Below are 19159 nucleotides of genomic sequence, written 5' to 3'. Positions count from 1 at the left end.
TCTCAAGCACCTCCAAAATGGCAGACACCAAGCCCGCAGAGACCACTCCAGCTGTCGCAGGTAGGTTCCGCGTTCCCCTGATATGTCTCCTCACAGTGACCAGGAGCAAAATGTGCTGACGACAAAAATAGCTCCAGTCGACAACACGACCGCGCTGCCCACCATCGAGAACGAGGCGCCAAAGACCGACGCAGCTACCACTGACGGTAAGAAGGAAACCCACAAGATGGCATTCAGCGCATCCTCTAATGAATCCCCACAGGCGCCGCCCCAGAAGCCGCAGCTCCAGCCGATCAATCCACTGCAGCACCAGCAGCCGCCGCAGAGCCAGCCAAGGCAGAGCAACCAGCCGGCGAGACCACCCAGACATCCAAGGCCGACAAGAGGAAGAGCCGAGTCGGCGATTTGGCCAAGAAGCTCCAGTTCTGGAAGAAGGACAAGAAGGAGGATGCTGCCAACTAGGCGCAAGAAAACTTGTCCAACAGAAAGAAGAACAAGCAAACCTTGTGGGCATGAAGTTTTTATTTGCGCGGCGCTGTTTCCTCAAGAGATATCCTATGATACCCTTCCATGTTTGATATTATGGCATGGCTAATTAAGCAGACGAGACTGATCATCAGGTCTGAAATCTAAAGTTGATTTTTTGTTGTTTTGTTGGAATTTTCATACTTTTTCATTATTTCATTGTCCTCTCGCTATCTATCGTATCCATCGTACTCATACTTGAAAAGGGGTCGGTTGAATTGGCTTGATCATTGCCGTAGTTTTGGCGCAAGACTCATTTCTCGGCCAATATGGCCTTATCGGCACTTCTGACTAGCTTCGAGCGAGTGATCCACAATCGTCACCGCGTCACTTCACCTCTTACTAGTCATCTAGTTCAGCTAGCTGCTTCTCAATAGCCTTCTGTTGCAACGCGAACTCGGCCTCAGCATCGATTCTTGCCAGAGCAGCTTTCTGCTTGATCAAGCTCGTCTCCAGCTCAAGCTGTAACTTGGCCCTTTTGCGTTGCTTCGAGCTTGCAGAAGAGATCTGTGTCTGGGCAGCAGTTCTGCCTTGAATTTGGTGGGCGGAAACACCATGACTGATGACTGATGGCGTAGGCCTCGGAGTGACGGGGCCATTCTGTGTTACAGCGCGGGCTTCGATGAATCTGCAATCGTCGTCGCTGTCTCTGGGCTCAGGCTTGATTCGGGTGCCTCTGCGTTGCTGTCCAATGCTAGTAGTCTTGTTGTGATCGATTGTGGGAGTGGCTGAAGCTTCACGCTGATCTCTGTGGCGAGATGAGCCGCAAGCATGTTCCGCCGGCGGAGATTCTGAATGCACTATTCGAGTGTGCTTTCTGCGACCCAATGTACGACGAGTCCGAGTCCGCTCTGGAGACGCGGAGCCCGAACAATCGCTTAAAGCATAGTTCAGACTACGCTTTGAGCGCCTGGGACGATCTCTTTGTGCGGGATTGCCTTCGGACGGCACAGGAGGGCCTTGAGCTCTGTGGTACTCTGCCAGGGGGTCTTCATTGTCCGTAAGTGCGACAGAGGTGTCGAGCTCGTGCGTCAGGGAATCGTCTGAGCCATCATCTGCGCCAGGTACCATTGGGTCTGTGTCCACGATGTCCGTTTTGCGCTCGATAACTTCGACGTTCTTGAATTCCGCGAACAGAACAGGACAATTCTCGCTGTTCAGGTGCTGAAACCATGTCTCGTCAATGGCAAAAGGTTGTGTTTCGAATATATTTCTAGGGTCGTCTGGTCAGCTTCTGTCGATCATAAATCCTGTTCGTAGACTTACTCTGGCGGTATGGCAGGCACCAACGGGTTCTGCACACCATAATCCGTTCCCACGCGGGCCAGACTGAGCTTCCCGCGTATGATATTGATGACGATAGAGCCTTGGTTGGCAACTCCGTAGTCACGGGTCCACTCATCGCCCGCGCACGACGTTTCATCCTTGTCTGCACACTTAGCAAGCTTTCAAAAATCAAGCGATGAATACTTACTCATCGGCACCGGCAAAATGTAAGCGATCTCGGAGCAACCAAGCTCAGGTAACGACTCTGAGTGGATCCAGCGAATCCACTTGTCGAATGTGATATGGCACCCGCCATGCTTCTTCGACAGTGGTATCGCATAGCATTGAGAGGTCGTTGTGCTGTCGTCTCCAGCCGAATTGCAGACGATTTCCACTTTCAGCGCGTTCGCTGTATACTGTCGGAACTCTGGGTCAAATTCCAGGCAGACCTTGAATGCCTTCCCGGAGGCGCCGGATATCAGTCGACTGGTTGTCACCCCGCCTGGGAACTGGAAGTGATGATTCGTGTGCTCTTCCATAATTGCGTCGTCCGCCACGGACCTAAGCTCTACCCGAACGCCTTGCTCGCTCCACATGATGGCAGAACTCTTCAAGTTGTGGTGTTTCTGTAGCGTTGGCGGTGGTATCAGTGGAACGGCACGCAAGATGTGTGGGTGTTCAGGTGAAGTGAAACCAATGAGCCTCACAATTCTTTCCCTGTCCACTCAGACCCGATTCAAGATGAGCCGCGCTCACTTCGACTGCTCAGATGGCCCTTGAGAGTAACAGTGCGGAGGATGCTGAAATGTGTACACGTTTGAGTCGTATATTCGTAAAGCGCTCGCACGCTGTTTGCACCAGATGCCCTCGTTTCATGCAATCGTCCCTCGTAAAACATAACCTGCACAACAGATGTTTCAGTACTTCGCTCACATTGGCCCAACTTGCAACCAAGGTTGAAGCATGCCGAGCTCATCTTCTGCCAGCGGCCTCACACTGGGTCTCCTCTGTTGGTCCCAGCCACCGTCTTCCATCACTGCGATGTTTGGCATTCCGAGATTGCCGCACATGCTCAGTGTTCGGAGCATGCTGACGCTTTGCCTCATGCTCCATTGCGGACTCGTTCTGCCGTCGACGTTTGTGCTGAAGATGCTTGGCAGCTGGGCATTTGAGTTGTTTCCCGGCGCGAATATTTGTCGCTGCTCGTCAGGTGGCGGCAGTGTAACGCTCTGCATCTCAAACCCAGCTAAACCCTCCACTTTCGCCATCAGAGGCTTCAGATAGCGTGATTCTTTGCCGCGCATGGAAGATAGACGATTCAACAGCACATGAAGATAGTGCTTGCCTTCAAGAAACGTTGCCGATGTATCACCGGCAGTACAGCGCAAGACGTCTGCAAGGCATCCGGCGATATCAGATATCTTCTGCTCCTATTCAAGTGTCAATAGTCCGCCGGCATAAAATAGTACTTGACACAACTTACCATGCCAATGCCGTGAGAGTCCAAAGCAAGCGCACTTGCTCCGGAAGTGATCTCTACGACTTTCCGTGCCAGCTCAACTGGATAGTCTAGTCTCATACCGGCTTCGCCCTGCAAGAAGGGATACGGAGTTAGCTGATGTGCAAGACGTAGCAATACTTTCGAGACGGGCAAGATCTTACCTGACCCCAGATCAGGCCGTTGCTCACTCCCATTTGCCAAGCCAGCACGTGTAACCATTCGCGCGTGATACTAATGTCAAGTTGTTGCGTTTCGCTGAGCGCACCGACCAGATTCGCGTTCACGCTTTCGTCAAGCTGCTTTTGCGTGCGCACGAGCCAAGCTTCATCACACAGACTGGCTCTCCGAGTGCCACGCCACGCACTCACGAAGCTATCATCGACAGCACTAAACAGATTCGCCAGATTCACAAAGCCATTCAGTAGCTGCGGATCCTCGCTTTCGAATACAGCTGGTAGCGAAACGGATGCGCTGAGTCGAGTTCGTTTTCTCCGCTGGACTGCATAGGCTCTCTCGGTGATGAGCAGTAGCCAGTACAAACGTCGTCGCCATTGCGCATCTATCGGGTCAAGCTTGTCGTATTCCTCTTCATCGTCCATGCACATGTTTTCCGAGAAGGTAATGCTTTCTTGCAAAAAGTACCAGGCCTGATTGTGCTTTTCGTGATTACCGTAGAAGCAGAACAGGAAGAAGCTGGTCATCACATTCAAAGTCGTAGCTTGCTCGGGATAGTCGAAATTCTTTCGCTCGCGGAGACATTCCTCGGCAAAGACTGCGTCGTTTCTCTTGACCGGGTGTATTGATGGCGGCTGCGGTATCGAGGTGTCCAGCTGAATAACTGTGGTTGCGCACAACGCACACAAGAAAGCATACATTTCAGAACTCATATTGTGATTGGAATAAACGCCTGAATCCAGGAACACTGATCGATCCAGAATAGGCATTATCGCGAACATGTGCTCGAAGAAGAGCTGTACGAACGGTAGGAACGTCTCTGGGGGTAGCGCACGGTGGCTGTGATGCTCTGAAGCACTGGGCGAGTATACGCGCGAGTGTCCATCGCTTCCGACAGCCGATGCGGTCTGCTGTGTATTGCCTGTCCAGCTGCGCTGTGGTGGTGTGGGAGGTAGTGGCCGTTGCGTCTGTGGCTCCGGTTTGACCGCGTGCACATGTGGCTGTGGCATTGAAGTCGGCATGGGCTGGTAATATGTCGGCTGGTCCGGTGCTACGCTCGTGGGCTGCGCATAGATGGCATCTCGACCGTGTTGTCCTTGATATGGTGTCGCACCTGGCGGCACGCTGCCATTCGTCCCCCATCCCCAATTACTGCCAAAAGCCTGACGAGGAGAGGGCGGACTGGCCGAGCTGTGTGTGTTCGACGATGCATCGTCGTCTATACGCCTCAGTGCATGTAGCACTCGCGCACTCCTTAGGCCCTTCGGCCCCTTCTTCTTAGGTATGGCCAAATAAGCACAGCGGATGCTGGCTTTCTTGCACGGTGTGCATGGGTCCTGTCCGTCGCATCGCACCTTGCGCTTACGGCAGCAATCGCATGCCCTCTTCAGCGGTTGCTTTGGTGCGCTGCCACCACTGCTACCATTCTTCTCGGGCGGTGACGCCGTGGGCGCAACTTGCGCCGGTTGTGTCTCTGAAGCCATTTCTACCAATCACGCCGCGCCCCGCTCGCCCCTAAAGCCGACGCGGTCCTTCTCACTCGTAACTCTTGTCATGCCAGCATGTGCCTCGAACGGTAGCGGATGTGCAGCCACGCGATGATGGCTCTCGAAGGTATCGTGAATCGTGTTTTGGTCAAGTCGGCGTCAGCGGGAGCGAAGGTTCTCAGTGACGACTCGCAAGAAAGGCGATGGTGTAAAGCGTCTACACTTAGGGCGGCGCTAATGCTGGTTGTGGGGTACTTCCGCCCACGCTTCTCCTTCTCCACGCGGCGACTTTGTTACTCCATCAAACACCGAGAGCACATGCGCGGCTTTGCCAATGACCAACAAACGCACATCGCCACCGCAGGCAGTGTGGCGAAGCTGCGTTGGCCATGGCAGTATCTGCGCATCGGCTGCAGTGGTCAGCGCTTGCTTCCAGTCTGGGTCGCGTGCATCGGAGGATTGCATGCTCGGCATACCATTCACACGCAAGCATCCGAGCTCTGAACCAGGTACATGCTCGCATGCAGTTTGTGCAAAATGCCGGTCACGGCCAGCATAGAACGCCCATTCGCTGGCAACAATGTGCTTCTCCGAATGCGCCTCAGCCTGGTGTGGGAATGTCGCCGTTCCTATCAATGTCAGCGGCGCATGAACACTCGACGAAGTCCTCTAGTTCTTCGCTGACAGTCTTGAGTTTCTCTTTTACAGCTGTGACGCCTTCGACGCCCACAATATGCCGAGCGGGCGGATTGTCGTGGCCGCCGATGGCTGCGACTGCGTGCACAGTCTCGGCCACGAGTCGCTCCTTCATACCTCTGCTGAGCGGGGCGTAGAGGCTCTTGACCTCGCTCGAATACAGCTGATCACCAGTAGTTGGCTCAGCTGAGCCTTCGATCTTGTCCAGTAGAGAGGAGAGAATGTTTCGCGACAGCGGTGCTGGATTGTTCTCGTCGGTATAGCAGACCATCGGAGGTGCTGAGGTAATGCGGTGGGTAAGAACATTGACCTCCATGTTTGGCTGCACGATGGTCATTCGGATATTGAATGGAGCAATCTCATACGCCAGACTGTCGCAGTAGCCTTCGATAGCCCACTGGCTCGCGCAGTACATGCTCAGACCAGGAGTACCTAGATGTCCTGTAACAGCTGTCATCAGCACAATATGGCCGTTCTTCTTCTCTCGGAAGACAGGCAGCGTCGCCTTGATGATATTTACGGGTCCAAAGAAGTTCATCTCGAATTGATCCTTGACCAAGCTCAGAGTCCTAGGGCTCTGCGAAAGCTCCTCTACCGTGCCCACCACGATCTCAGAATGGCAGCAGAATAAGATGTCGACTCGTCCGAAGCAGCGCACAGCTTCTGCTACTGCAGACTGGCACTGACCCATAATCTTGACATCCAGCGCTACAACACGCAGTCTACTCTTCCACAGCTCTCGTTCGCGCTGCTCTTTCTCCAATCTCTCTTTTCCCTTTTCCCTTCTCGACGTCTTTCCCTGCTCATCGGGCTCATCATCGTCATCCTGGCCATCTCTGGCGGCAGGAGGGGCGCTCAGCTCTTCCAAGAAGTCCTTGAAGTCTCTGCTCCTCTCTTCTTCTCTTTCAAACTCTGTGGGCTGCACGCCCGCCGTGACATAATCGCCGTGTGCCAGCAAGTGTCTGCAGAGGGAGATGCCAATGGGGCTGTTGGCGCATGTCAAGAACCATACGCGCGGAGCATTATGCGTGGGAAACTTGGGTATTCGCGGTAGCTTGATCTCACTGGGAGCAGACATGTCGTCGCTTTCTCCCGCGGCGTGGAGCTCGGGAGCAAATCAGACGACCATGCTACTCTTGCCCTTGTTCACGGGAGAGCGATGCTACGATGGGGAGTCTCTGTGATGCATCCGATATTGAGACCGTGAGAGCGAATCAAAAGGCCGCCGCGACATGCAAGGGTCGCTGTCGCAGAAGCGATTGAGTTTCGGTTAACTAGCAGAAAGCTTGGACGACATCGACGCGGCTAAGCAGGCACGCCAGCTCGCACGTTCGTCGTCCCTCTCTGACTTTCACATGACAGCGACTGTTTGCTTGAGCTTGATCGCATGCCGGCAAAACCACATCGCTCCTGGTGAATGCACTGCTGTGAGGGAAGCACTAGTGATTCTCGTGGTGCTGGTGGGGATCGATTCGCGCGTCAGCAGGCCGCGCACAGTAGGACTGGCTGAGCTCGCACTTCGACAACCGTCCAACTTGCTCTACGCCTCGCGGCCACTGATTTGCCCAACATGGCGACCACATCTGCCACACAACTGGATGAACAGGTCTACACCTTCCCACCGCTCATTGAGTGGTGGGTAAACACCATGGGCCAGAAGGCTATGGACGAGAACATGATCCATCGTTACATGAGCGAGTCGCCCTTCTTCGAGTGGAGCAGCAAGAACGGGCTGCTCTTCGAGCAAGGCAAGTTTCATAGCCCGACTCACGACATGTGCAACAACCGCAAGGCGCTGGAGGACAACTTGAGGGGAAGAGTAGGTCTCGAGTACATGATTGTCCAAGACCCACAGCCGGTAGCAGACAAGGAACTCGCTGCGCAAGGGGTCACCACGGGCGTCTATGTGATTCGCAAGCAAGATCGCCAGCGAGCTCCATCTGGAGCGCGAGTACGACCTCCTGGTGTGATACTCGAAGGCAATTGGGAGTTGACCGTACTGGGCACATATTATACCATGGGTCAGAATGTATATCAAGCGCCGAACATGTTTGATGTAGTGGAAAACCGACTCCTCTCTGCTGCAAGCAGCCTCAACAAATTCATTGATACTACATCAATACTGCCCAGGTACGCACCTGCGACCGGCTACACTTATCTGCCACCTAGCCAACCATCGAAGCGAATCGGGACAGGCTCTATAGCTGGGTCGCCGGCTGGGTCGCGAGAAGGCAGCGTCGTACCGGGCCTAGACTCGCAATCGTTCCGTTCAGGATCTCTGCTTCCGGACTCAAACGTGTCAACCTCCAAGGCAACTTCAGACCATGATCAAACTCGGCTCTTGGCAAGCTCATTAGCCATGTCCATCAAGTATGCGCACGACTACACTGATGAAAATCCGCTCGTGGGTGAGCCTGGGAATTTCAAATTTGCTATGACAGAAGCTGCAGTGAAGAAGCGCGGGGCAGAGGAAGAAGCTGCAGCAGCAGAAGCTCGTGCGAAAAAAGAACTGGCGTCAAATAGTCGCGGTGTCTCTCCGAGACAAGACAGTGCGTCTCCCAAGGCAGACAAGGCTGTTGCACCGGCTGCCTTTTCCACTGAGACCAAGCTGAAGGCCGAAGAAAAGCGCAAGAACAGCGCATCCGGAGGGAAAAGGAAGAAAGACCGAAAGAAGGGCATGAGCAGTGCGGGTCCTTCGCCCACCACTCCTGGTCCCAGTACTGCACCGACGCCGAAAGCCAGCTGAGCCAACAGACTTGCCGATCATCTCGACTTCTGTTGGGTATTGTCTTGACATCTGGCCTACCAAGAATGTGTATTTCGGCATCATCACACAAGCGGTCAAGGTCACCATACACATGAGCACAACGACCTGAACAGCAACTGAGCGCTGCGAACGCTATGTTCCGTATGAACCCTCCCGTTGTTGGCTTAAGATCATCACCGACACTTTTGGCGAGGGTCCGACGACATCGTCTCCCGTCAGCAAGCGAGCAGAGTGTTGAGCATCTATGCCGCCGCTCTTATTTACCAATGTCGAAGGTTACCGACAAAGGTGGCACTCGGCAAGTGGGGAAAGATCTTGCGATCTGAGTCGCTGGCAATTGGAAGGAAGCAGACCGAGCTTACACAACAGCCAGCTGAGATAGGATTGATTAGGGTTTCGTCATGTTAGCTCTTGGCGCAATATGAGGATCAGAGCTATAGGAGCCGTAAGCCTCGAGCAACAGCCGAATCTCAGCTCCATTACAAAGCAATAGCCCAGAAGTATCCCTTCTCCGAGTAGATAGGGAAGACCAGCTGTTGGCGTATTCAAGCCGTCAAACTCTCACCCAGAATGAGTAGGTCTTGCCAACAAATTATGGGATTGCCAGCACTGTTCGAGTCTTTCCAGAATGGTCCTGTTGCGATATTTGTGTCCCTCTTCGTTGTATTACTCGCATCCTACACAATATACCAGCGGCAATTCCATCCTCTCGCAAAGTACGCGGGTCCACTGATTTGCTCGCTGACGGACTTGTACAAAATGTGGGCAACATGGAACGATCGCATTCCAGAGGAGATGATTCGTTTGCACGAAAAGTACGGAGACGTGGTCCGCATCGCGCCAAACGATCTACACTTCAATCGGCTGGAGGCAGTCAATGATATCTATAAAAGGGGTTGGCAGAAGGGAGAATTCTACAAAGGCTTTGATCAAAGAAATCCGGGGCTCTTCGCCGAGCCCGATGAAGGAATTCATGCCAGACGTAAACGAAGATTCGGCGCTAATTTCTCGGAGAAGTCGATCAGGGAGTATGAGTCTATCATTGACTCTCGCTATGCCGTTCTCCGAAAGCAGCTGGACCGCTTTGCAGAGTCGCAGGAAGTCTCCGACCTGAGGAGATACATCACATATGCCATCGTTGACATTCTAGGATGTCTTGCATTCTCTCAGCCGTTGGGCAATCAGCATGCAGAAGACCCTAAAAAGATCCCTCGCGTCTCGGAGTTCCTGTGGGCAAACTGCGTTGCAGGCTCGGCTCCCTGGCTCGCTCCCTTCTTAGAATGGATAAGGGACCATGTACCGCCATCCGCAGAGATGGCGGAACTGCTCGAGGGGCGCAACACAGTCATAAGAATGGCAAGCGAAAACATCCAGAGAAGATCAGCAATGCCAACAGAGGAGCCAGACATTCTTGGCAGAATTATCGCGGCAACAGAAGAAGGATCGGGCAAGAAGTTGTCACACGACCAAATCATGGCAGAATGCATCGATCTCATCGTGGGTGGGACACATACCACGGGCAACACATTACATTTGCTGTTCGCCAATCTCGCCCGGCATCCAGAGTACCTTCAGCAATGTGTTGAGGAGATAGATCGGAATCTACCAGCGCTCAGCGCAGAAGAGCCTTGTTACAAAATCATGGGACTCGAGGAAAAGCTCGAATTCGTTAACATCTGCATTCTGGAGAACTTTCGCAAGGACCCTGTGGGAACATTCAACATGCCTCGCGTTGTTCCTATTGGGGGCGCAACGATCGCGGGACACTTTGTTCCAGCTGGTACACAGGTGAGCATGAATATCCACGCTTTCCATCACAACAAAGCAGTCTGGGGTGAAGATCATGGCGATTTCGATCCAGCAAGATGGTATGATGAGAAGAGAGCCAAGGGATTGGAAAGTCTTGTGATACCCTTTTCTGTCGGGAAGAGAGCCTGTGTGGGTCAGAATCTGGCGAATGCGAATATTTTGAAGATGTTCACGACGTTGTTGAGGTGTTACGAGTTCGAATTTGTGAACAGTGATGAGCCTATGGTGGTAGTTAGTCATGGTGATTCGGATCTGAGAACTCCGGTGTTGGTGAAAGTCAAGATGAGAGGATCAGAGTATACAGGTGCTGTGCCGGAGGAGTGAGCTTGTTGTTTGTAATGCCACAGAAACAGTCTTCGCTCATCAGCTAGACTTTTGTTCGTATCATGGGTCCGATCCAGTATTCATCCTTTCTCCATACTTACTTCACCCTCAATGCAACTCTGATTCGATGGCTTGGCAGAAAGTAATGTTCAGAATGTGGTGATGGAGCACGTGGACTCGGTGGAGAGTGCAGAGAAACAGGGGTCCTTGCTGAAGCTTCGGCGCATGGGCAGTTTCCGACTCGGACAAAATTATCTGAGCTCTTGCGTGCTGCTCGACTTTCTTCACTACTCTCGCACGGCCGACACTCAAGCATCAATCAGCCAGGTTATCAAGACCACACATTCGCTATGTCGCCGTCGCTTCCATCGCCCAAGGCCGGCGCTGGCCAGGTTGAGAAGGAATCCGGTGTCGCGCGAGTCCTCGGCGCTGGTACGATGCCGACATGCACTCGACTACTCGAGTAATATGCACTGACACGCCATTGTAGGTTCTGCTGGTATCGCCGAACTCGCTGTCTTCCACCCCGTCGATACGATAGCCAAGCGATTGATGTCCAACCAGGGCAAAATCTCAGGAGCCGGACAGCTCAACGAGGTCATTTTCCGCAAACACGCCGGCGAACCTTTCGTGCGACGATTCTTCACCCTCTTCCCCGGTCTCGGATACGCGGCAGCATATAAAATCTTGCAGAGAGTGTACAAGTATGGAGGACAACCATTTGTCCGCGATTACTTGTCGAAGAACCACGGCGCGGCATTCGAGAACACATTTGGCAAGGGTAATGGAAAGGCTATCATGCACGCGACTGCTGGATCGATCATTGGAATTGGAGAGATTGTCCTGCTCCCGTTGGATGTATTGAAAATCAAGAGACAGACAAATCCGGAGGCTTTCCGTGGACGAGGCGTGTTGAGAATTGTCGCTGACGAGGGTTTCGCGCTTTACCGGGGATGGGGATGGACAGCTGCTCGAAACGCGCCTGGCTCTTTTGCGCTCTTCGGTGGTTCAGCGGCCGCGAAACAATATCTGTACAAGCTCGAGGACTACAACAAGGCCACATGGTTGCAAAACTTCGTCGCGTCGGTCGCAGGTTCAAGCGCGTCGCTCATCGTCTCTGCGCCCTTGGATGTTGTCAAGACAAGAATCCAGAACCAGAACTTCGAAGTCAAGAAGTCCGGCTTAAAGATTGTTTCCGACATGGCTCGACATGAAGGACCATCGTCCTTCTTCAAGGGCCTGGTGCCCAAGCTGCTGATGACTGGACCTAAACTCACATTCTCTTTCTGGCTGGCACAGACACTTATCCCGCTCATCAACAACAAATTGTGAGACCTGCAGCAAGCAAGGCGTTTTGGCGCAATGGATCACCACGTTGCCTACGATAGAGCATGAATGGGGCATTTGTTGATGAGTAGAAGGGTACGTCTGACATGCAGCACAGACGAGTTTGTATGAGCGTTTTGTAATTTCACTTGATTGCATTCTTATGAAGTTGTACATAGACCTACAACGCAAGATGCTAATTGTATAGCTCACGAATCATCTCAACTCAGTGCCGAAGCAGCCGAGCAATGCGAGCAATCACTTCTGTCATAGTTGGTGCAGCGTCAACAACGTCAACAAGGCAAACAACACACGAAGCTTGGCAGCGACCAGTTCTGCACTCATCTGGAGACATGTCGAAAAGACTTCTGCGGAGCGCACCGCGATGCCTTGGTTGTGGTGATGATCTCAGAGGCAGATGGATGTGCCTCGTGACGGGAGCCGATCCCAAATCTCATCCAAAAGAAAACAGAAAGGCTGGACCACCGGAGCGATGCGTAAAGTACCCCTCAATTCTGGCTGCGAGATCAACAAGATCTAAAGCATGTCCTTATCGCAGAATTCTGAAGAGGCCAGAAGTATGCCCTTCGGTCAATACAGCGATGGACGGCCAGACAAACGGAGTTGGAGTTGCGGGCAAAGGCGTTCAGCCATCGATGGTCAAGGAGCTCTTTGGGATACCTCATGAACGCGGAGGTCTCACTTGGCTTGACGAGTGCCCGGAATACCTTAGCAAGACAGCAAGCAAAACACCAGACCACGCTTTGGTAAGCCTCTGCGAAGTTCTCATGCCAGACACGAAAAGGGCATAAATCCTGGTATAAATACTGGAATCACTTTCATACAGAGCTTTTTGGGGTCATACTAACCTCACGGCTTGCGCTAGGTGACAAGATATCAGGGTAGGAGATCAGAAGGCGTCAGAGCAACATTGGAGCTATTCCTGGCAGCAATCAATGTGCAAAGTCCATCATTGAGGCAGCTGGTGCGTGGCCTGCTTGGAAACTATCCGGGCGAGAATATCGATGCACAAGATCTTGAATTCAAGAGTCCGTTCCATCCATTTTTCCATCATTGGGCATCTCTGGTATCGGCCAACGACAAGGCCCACCAGAATCACAGCGAGCAGGCAGAACAAATCAATGCTTTGGTAGAAGTACTTGGGGATGAGTTCAAGGACTCTATAGCGGACGCCCAAAGTCTTGCGAATAATGGAAACACGACTTTCAGCCTGCTCTGGACTCTGTTTCCTCCTGGGTGTCCTGTGTTTTCCGACATCAATGGCAAGACGCATTGCTTTCTAGTCGACAGCTACAAATACTTGATGGCCGAGCACCCTCCAACTCTCGCTGTCCACCTTCTTAGTCTGGACTACGATGGTTCAAGATACGGCTGGCAGAAATCAGCAAGATTTATGTCTGCCTTTTCTGGAAGCACGAAAATTCTCGCGTTGCCTGTCATACCATTCCACTATTACGAAAATGCAGGGACCGTCTTGGACACTCTTTACGAGCGTGGCAGTGTAGCCGTTGATTTGACGAGTCAGGCACCAGCCTACAGATCCTACGATGGATCGGTGCGACTCAACAAGAGCGGTGACTACGATTTCGAGGACGTCGAAGTCTTCGTGAATGAGCGCTTGATGATCGAACCTAAAGTGCACTCGCAGCAGGCCAGTCAGTATAGTCCGACAGTCTACACCTCTCCGCATAAACTCGAATTTTTGCTGCAGCGAGATCCGCATACGAAAATAGCCCGAGAAGCGGATAACAACAAGGAAGAGACGGGGCTTCTTTCAATAATGCACATCCTGAATATGCACATCGTGCTCAGCCTGGGTCCAAACAAATTGAGCCCTCTGGAACCGAATGAAACTGATGATGATTCATTACTCAAGAACCATCGGTGGACCGAAGCTCTTTTTGGCCTCCGACCAGAAGTCTTCTGTCGATCTGTCGTTCGCGGGTACTTGCTTGGTTCAAAATGCTGGGCTGAATTCGAAGTCGATAACATTTCGCCTATCCGATGGAACGACAATGCATTCGAGTCTCTTGTCGTGCCGCCGGCCAGGAAGCGTCTACTGGAAGCACTAGTCCGACAACAGAAACTTCACAAGCAAGACTTCGACGATGTGGTGCAAGGCAAGGGGCAGGGGCTCATCATGCTTCTCAGTGGCCCTCCTGGAACGGGCAAAACTCTGACAGCAGAATCTGTGGCAGACCACCTGAGGATCCCACTATACGCAGTCAGCGCGAACGAGCTTGGCGATAGCGCGAAAGACATAGAACACCAATTTCCATCCGTGCTTCGGTTAGCTGCCTCCTGGGATGCAGTCTTGCTGCTGGATGAGGCGGATGCATTTCTCGAGAAACGAGCTCCTCAAGACACGCCTGGCGCTCGAGAACGCAATAAGCGTGTAGCAGGTGAGCATCCATCAACATCACACAAGAACATGCACTGTAAAATCCATACTGACAATGGCATAGCCTTCCTCCGCATCCTCGAATACTACCGCGGAATCCTCATCCTCACAACCAACCGCGCAGTAAATTTCGACGATGCATTCTATTCCCGAATCCATCTAAGTCTGCCCTTCAAACCCCTCGACCATCAATTTCGAGAGGACATCTGGAAGAATTTCCTTCGTGGCTCTGAAGTTTCTGATTCCGAGATCTCAGAATTTGCGAAAGAAGAGATCAACGGGAGGCAGATCAAAAACGTCGTGAAAATGTCGCGGTTGTTGGCGCAAGATAATGGTGGTATGCCACTGCAAGCGAGTCATGTGCGGGATGTATTGAGTATCACGAGGGAGGATGTAGAAGGGCAATAGTTGCGTAGACACGGTTGGCATCGGGCGTTCGTAGACGACTGAAGAGGGGCGTCTCTCTCATGAGTCTCAGAGGTCAGTGGTATTCATGGCCAGACCCTACAGTTATGTATATCTTTCACCTCGTCAGAAAAAGCAAGGCGGTCTGCCCATCAATTCAAAGATGAGAGGAACAATTCTCGTGTTGCAAACATTTCTCCTGGGTATCATCTTACATGCATTACATTATATTTGCGAGCAATTGGGTCTCAGCCATCAGCTACCAGTCATAGCAAGCATACACGGCTCGAAGGCCGTCTGAACAGAACGATCTTGAACACATGCCCGCTGACAATCAATTCGTCTTCCCTTTTTGGAACGCGTCTCGCAGGTTCGGTGGCAGGTTTGCCATGAGCTGTTGGGCATCCTGTCTCATCTCCTCGGCCTGTCCCAATTGTCCGCTCAGCTCAAGCGTATCAGCGTACATTCGAGTTCCCACGGCTCTCCACAACTTATTGTTATTCTTGCCAGCGAGTCCGCGCGCTGATTTACCAGAGCTGACGGCTTGCTGTCCGACAATGTTCTTGAACCATGCGTCGGTCATAATGTTCATGACACACATCAGAAGTTGATCGTTCCCAACAGCCTGAGCAGCTTTGACGCTGCGTTGCAGAATAGACTTGGTGTCAATGATCAATCCTCCCGCTCGCTGCGAGGCCACAGCCTTGAGCATACAAAAGAGTGACTCCATTGCTCTGCTGCCGTGCTCGCCGCCATCACTATTCCTAGTCACGACGCAGTAAGGTTCGGTCCAGTCTAACAACAGGCCAGCCTCTTTACTCTTGCCCTGTGAATGAAGAATTTCCACGCTATTCAGTGCCGAAAGGACTTTGATTGGGTTCATCGGAGCCATCCCGCTTTCTGTGCTGCCGAGTAAGGGTACCTGCAGCGCAGGGGAGCGGTACAGTCGCAACGCCTCTTCAAGATCCCCTGAGCCGTGCTTGACGACAGCATCGAGGTATGTGGCCAGTGTTGTAAAAGCAGCATCGGGTGCGCCTTCGAGCTGTGGAACGTCCTTCTCACGATAAGCCTGCAGTGCATTAATTGCGTGAGGCCAGTCCGAGATGCCACAAAAAGCGAATGCAATATAGAGCCTCGCTGTCGCCCGTAGTGAGACTTGCATGTGCCATCTCGACGTCGCAGCACTCAAGGAGAGTGACATATCCTTTGGTACCGTCCTACTCATAGTAACGACGTGGCTCAGATATTTTGCTGCCTCTGGTCCTGTACTGCCGTCAAGTTTTGACAAACCACTGATCAAATAGCCAACAGCGTATGCCTGCTGTTTCGTGAGCCATGAGAATGCGAGACACACATCACCATTCGGACCCTGCTGGAAAACTCCGCCTGAGTCGGCCTCCAACTCAGCATCTTTGCTGTGACCAAGACTGATGTGAAGCGCGCAACCATCTCTATTGGTCCATGCTTCATCGTGCGTGCCTTGATCGAGCTCCAATTGCATCGCTTGCACTTTTGAGTCAGCCACCTTGCGGTTGAAACGAGTGAGGGAACATCCGACGTCGAGGTAATTCAAAAGAGCTTTGACCTGCGGCATTGCTTGCATTTCAGGTGTCAACTGATGCATTCGCGCGGAAGCCATCGCCCGGTTCGCAAGATCGATGCTATCAGACGTGCGAGCCCTTAGATGTACCAGCGCTTCAATGGTATGAGCAACGATCTGCACAGAGACGTGATAGTGTCTGGTCGCCACGGCCGACAGTGCGCTCAAGTAACGGACCAGTGAGACTGTTTCGTGGTGGTTGTCTGGAATCTGAAGTCCAAAAGATACACGCAGGAAGTGGAATGCGTACACCCAATGCAGGAGCTGCAATTTCTCAACTTCGGCTGTCATCCTCTCCACGGTCTTCATGGCCGTCTTGAATTTGCGGCTTTTGAACCAAATCCTCGCTGTCAAGTGATGCATGGCATATTTGAGGTCTGTTAACCGCGCACGCTCGCACAAAGAAATTCCTTTACTGAGGCACTCTTCCGCGTCAGTCAAGTTTTCTGTCTCTTCATAGAGAAGGCTAGCATATCTCAGCCGGATGCGTGCCTCTTTGCGCGGGTCAGAGATGCGGTAGTTTTTGAGCACTGAGTCAAGACAGCCTAGCCCTGTTGACAGCAAATTCTGGTATTGGTCCAATAACTCGTCAGATGCCTCCTTCCCGGACAGAGGGCCAGTCATGCTATACGCAGCACTGATGTATTCGTCAGAGAGAGCAAGCAGAGCGGCTTGGTAATCGACGCTTGTCAACGGCGTGGGCGTAGGTGGCAGTTGGGAAGATGCTAGCTCCGTTAGTGGCGAAGAAGCAGGGACCGGCTTGGACTGGAGCATTTGTCGGGACGACTTTGACTCCGGCTCGTGCTTGACGGATGCGGCATGCCGCTCAGGCTGATTATCGATCGGAAGAGCAGTGCCGTCATTGGATCTTCTACGCTTTGGGGAACGGACTTCTGGTCGCTCAAGCTTGATCGACGGGCGTTGAGGCTGGGCCTTGATCGTGGAATTTGGTCGCTGCAGCATAGAGGGATCAACCGTGATGGTTGACGGAGTAGACTGGACCTGACGGGACGATGATGGTGGTCTGAAATTGTTCTGTGGCACCGATGGTCGCTTGGCTTGTGTGGGCGTGTTGACTTCATGGAAGCTGTGAGCCACGCTAGGATCCACCTGCTGGAGATTGTTGTGTTGTACAAATTGTCCGACAGTAGGTTGACTGGGCCTGTCATTCATGACCCGGTTCTGCACAACAGGAGATGGTCGCTGCTGCGAGCTCCCGCTTTGCTTGTGGGGTTGCGAGGGCATAGCTTGCGAAGGCATTCGCGCTTGACTGTGCTGTTGACTCGGCATTGGCCTGTTCTTTTGCCCCTGGGCCATCTGCGAGGACGGTTGTCCAGGATGAGAGACTTGTTGATGAGATCGCTGCGGCGGCGGCGGCTGCTGCTGTTGCTGAGCTTGCTGTGCCGTTGCATAGGGACTGTTGCTTGTTGGTGCCCTGCTAGATGGCCCTGATGTCTCATACGGTGACGGCGAGGAGGGATATTGGGTCCATTGAGGTGATGCCACTGGCTGCCTGTGAGATCCTTGTGGACGGGGCGTCTGCTGAGTTTGAGACGACTGAGACAGCGGTCTCTGAGCTTGCTTGGCCTGTTGCTGTGCGTAGAAAGCCTGTTGCTGCTGTTGTCTCGGCTGAGGTGGCGGCTGGAAGTGATGCAGCGGGTCCGGTGAGTATTGCACGTTTTGCTGTATGAGGGCAGGCTGAGATGGTGGCGACAAGTACTGTTGTTGGCGTGCAGGCTGGTTCGGCGTTTGGTAGAATGATGCCTGGCCTTGGCTCGGATCGAAGGCCTGAGGCGTGGCGTACGGAGTGTGCCAGTTTTGTTGGTAGGTGTGTTGCTGAGGCGGTCGCTGCTGCTGCGGTTGCTGCTGCTGCTGCTGTTGCTGGAATCCATATTGTGCTTGCCCATATTGTCCTGAGTGATTGCTATAATTATATTCCGGCACGTAGCCGTCTTGGTACGGCATCTTGCACCGTCCGCCGCCTCATATGCTATACTGTGAGCATCGTCTATTCTTCTTGTCCATTCCCTCCGCCGACGTCTCGGTCGAAGTCAGAGTGGAGTGGAGGTCGCGCTTGTGCCCACGCGATCGCGTCTGACAGGGGTCGGACTTGTCTCCGCCCACCCGCAACCTTATTCCGCTCAAGCCCAAATTTCCTTCGTCCTCGCAAGAGCTGCACTGTCTAACGCGACAACTCACAATGGCACCCAAACAAAATCGAGTGACGAAGCCTAGCAATGGCCCAAAACGTTCCGCATCGAAGACGTCCTCGAGCGGGCCTTCAAAATCGAAGAAACCTTCCAAACCACTTCCTGCAGTCAAGACGGTCAAGACGAAGCAGGGTACTGCGAAGTCCAAACTCCCGCCTCATAAGCGATATAAGGAGTCTGAGCTCAAGGTGCCTCAACTGAACGGAATCGTACCCGCCGGTGTGTCGAAGCCGCCAAATCAAAAGAAGGGCAAAAAGTTCGTGGACGACAAGGAAAGCATGAACACAATTCTAGCCATGGTCATGGCCGAGAAGGAAGGCAATCTGGAGAGTAAGATGATGAAGGCGCGGCAATTGGAAGAAGTCAGAGAAGCAAGGAGGATCGAGGCCGAGAAGAGGGTGGCTGGCAAGAAGAGCGAGATGGAAGAGAGAAAGGCGAACATCAAAACTGAAGGCAAGAAGAGCAAAAGGCGGCGCAGCGCAGGAGATGTGGACGGTGATGCGCCAACAAAGAGCAGCAGATCTGGCGATGATGGGACCAAGAAGGTCAAGTTACGGAAACGGGTCAGCTTTGGTTGAGCCTTTGCTCGATCTATGCTTCAACTGTACAAGTCTATGGTCTCTGTGGCGTCCTGTAGCGCTACTTGG

The 19159-nt window shown here is 52.8% G+C and overlaps 10 protein-coding genes across 10 annotated transcripts; 6 read left to right on the top strand and 4 right to left on the bottom strand.

Moving 5' to 3' along the window:
* Positions 1-17: 17 nt before the first annotated feature.
* Positions 18-462, top strand: RHO25_004872 (uncharacterized protein; the record flags this gene model as incomplete). Its single annotated transcript, XM_023595785.2, has 3 exons — positions 18-60; positions 132-206; positions 263-462. The coding sequence occupies 3 exons, from the start codon at positions 18-20 to the stop codon at positions 460-462; spliced, it is 318 nt and encodes a 105-aa protein (XP_023457569.1).
* Positions 463-867: 405 nt separating this feature from the next.
* Positions 868-2387, bottom strand: RHO25_004871 (uncharacterized protein; the record flags this gene model as incomplete). Its single annotated transcript, XM_023595784.2, has 3 exons — positions 868-1738; positions 1792-1954; positions 2000-2387. The coding sequence occupies 3 exons, from the start codon at positions 2385-2387 to the stop codon at positions 868-870; spliced, it is 1422 nt and encodes a 473-aa protein (XP_023457568.2).
* A 333-nt stretch (positions 2388-2720) lies between these two features.
* RHO25_004870 (uncharacterized protein) lies at positions 2721-4950 on the bottom strand (the record flags this gene model as incomplete). The annotated part of the gene is made up of 3 exons (XM_023595783.2): positions 2721-3221; positions 3275-3382; positions 3454-4950. The coding sequence occupies 3 exons, from the start codon at positions 4948-4950 to the stop codon at positions 2721-2723; spliced, it is 2106 nt and encodes a 701-aa protein (XP_023457567.1).
* Positions 4951-5554: 604 nt separating this feature from the next.
* RHO25_004869 (uncharacterized protein) lies at positions 5555-6727 on the bottom strand (the record flags this gene model as incomplete). Its single annotated transcript, XM_023595782.2, has 1 exon — positions 5555-6727. The coding sequence occupies one exon, from the start codon at positions 6725-6727 to the stop codon at positions 5555-5557; it is 1173 nt and encodes a 390-aa protein (XP_023457566.1).
* A 492-nt stretch (positions 6728-7219) lies between these two features.
* RHO25_004868 (uncharacterized protein) lies at positions 7220-8395 on the top strand (the record flags this gene model as incomplete). Its single annotated transcript, XM_023595781.2, has 1 exon — positions 7220-8395. One exon carries the CDS (start codon positions 7220-7222, stop codon positions 8393-8395), a length of 1176 nt encoding a protein of 391 aa, XP_023457573.1.
* Positions 8396-9010: 615 nt separating this feature from the next.
* RHO25_004867 (uncharacterized protein) lies at positions 9011-10549 on the top strand (the record flags this gene model as incomplete). Its single annotated transcript, XM_023595780.2, has 1 exon — positions 9011-10549. One exon carries the CDS (start codon positions 9011-9013, stop codon positions 10547-10549), a length of 1539 nt encoding a protein of 512 aa, XP_023457572.2.
* Positions 10550-10899: 350 nt separating this feature from the next.
* On the top strand, positions 10900-11881 carry RHO25_004866 (uncharacterized protein; the record flags this gene model as incomplete). The annotated part of the gene is made up of 2 exons (XM_023595779.2): positions 10900-10981; positions 11040-11881. The coding sequence occupies 2 exons, from the start codon at positions 10900-10902 to the stop codon at positions 11879-11881; spliced, it is 924 nt and encodes a 307-aa protein (XP_023457571.1).
* A 596-nt stretch (positions 11882-12477) lies between these two features.
* On the top strand, positions 12478-14705 carry RHO25_004865 (uncharacterized protein; the record flags this gene model as incomplete). Its single annotated transcript, XM_023595778.1, has 3 exons — positions 12478-12642; positions 12762-14298; positions 14362-14705. The coding sequence occupies 3 exons, from the start codon at positions 12478-12480 to the stop codon at positions 14703-14705; spliced, it is 2046 nt and encodes a 681-aa protein (XP_023457570.1).
* Positions 14706-15036: 331 nt separating this feature from the next.
* On the bottom strand, positions 15037-18267 carry RHO25_004864 (uncharacterized protein; the record flags this gene model as incomplete). The annotated part of the gene is made up of 1 exon (XM_023595777.2): positions 15037-18267. One exon carries the CDS (start codon positions 18265-18267, stop codon positions 15037-15039), a length of 3231 nt encoding a protein of 1076 aa, XP_023456472.1.
* A 235-nt stretch (positions 18268-18502) lies between these two features.
* Positions 18503-19090, top strand: RHO25_004863 (uncharacterized protein; the record flags this gene model as incomplete). Its single annotated transcript, XM_023595776.2, has 1 exon — positions 18503-19090. The coding sequence occupies one exon, from the start codon at positions 18503-18505 to the stop codon at positions 19088-19090; it is 588 nt and encodes a 195-aa protein (XP_023456473.1).
* Positions 19091-19159: the final 69 nt, after the last annotated feature.

Source organism: Cercospora beticola, chromosome 3 (genome assembly GCF_033473495.1).
Source record: "Cercospora beticola chromosome 3, complete sequence".
Classification (NCBI taxonomy): domain Eukaryota; kingdom Fungi; phylum Ascomycota; class Dothideomycetes; order Mycosphaerellales; family Mycosphaerellaceae; genus Cercospora; species Cercospora beticola.
This window is presented reverse-complemented; position numbering and strand designations above follow the sequence as displayed.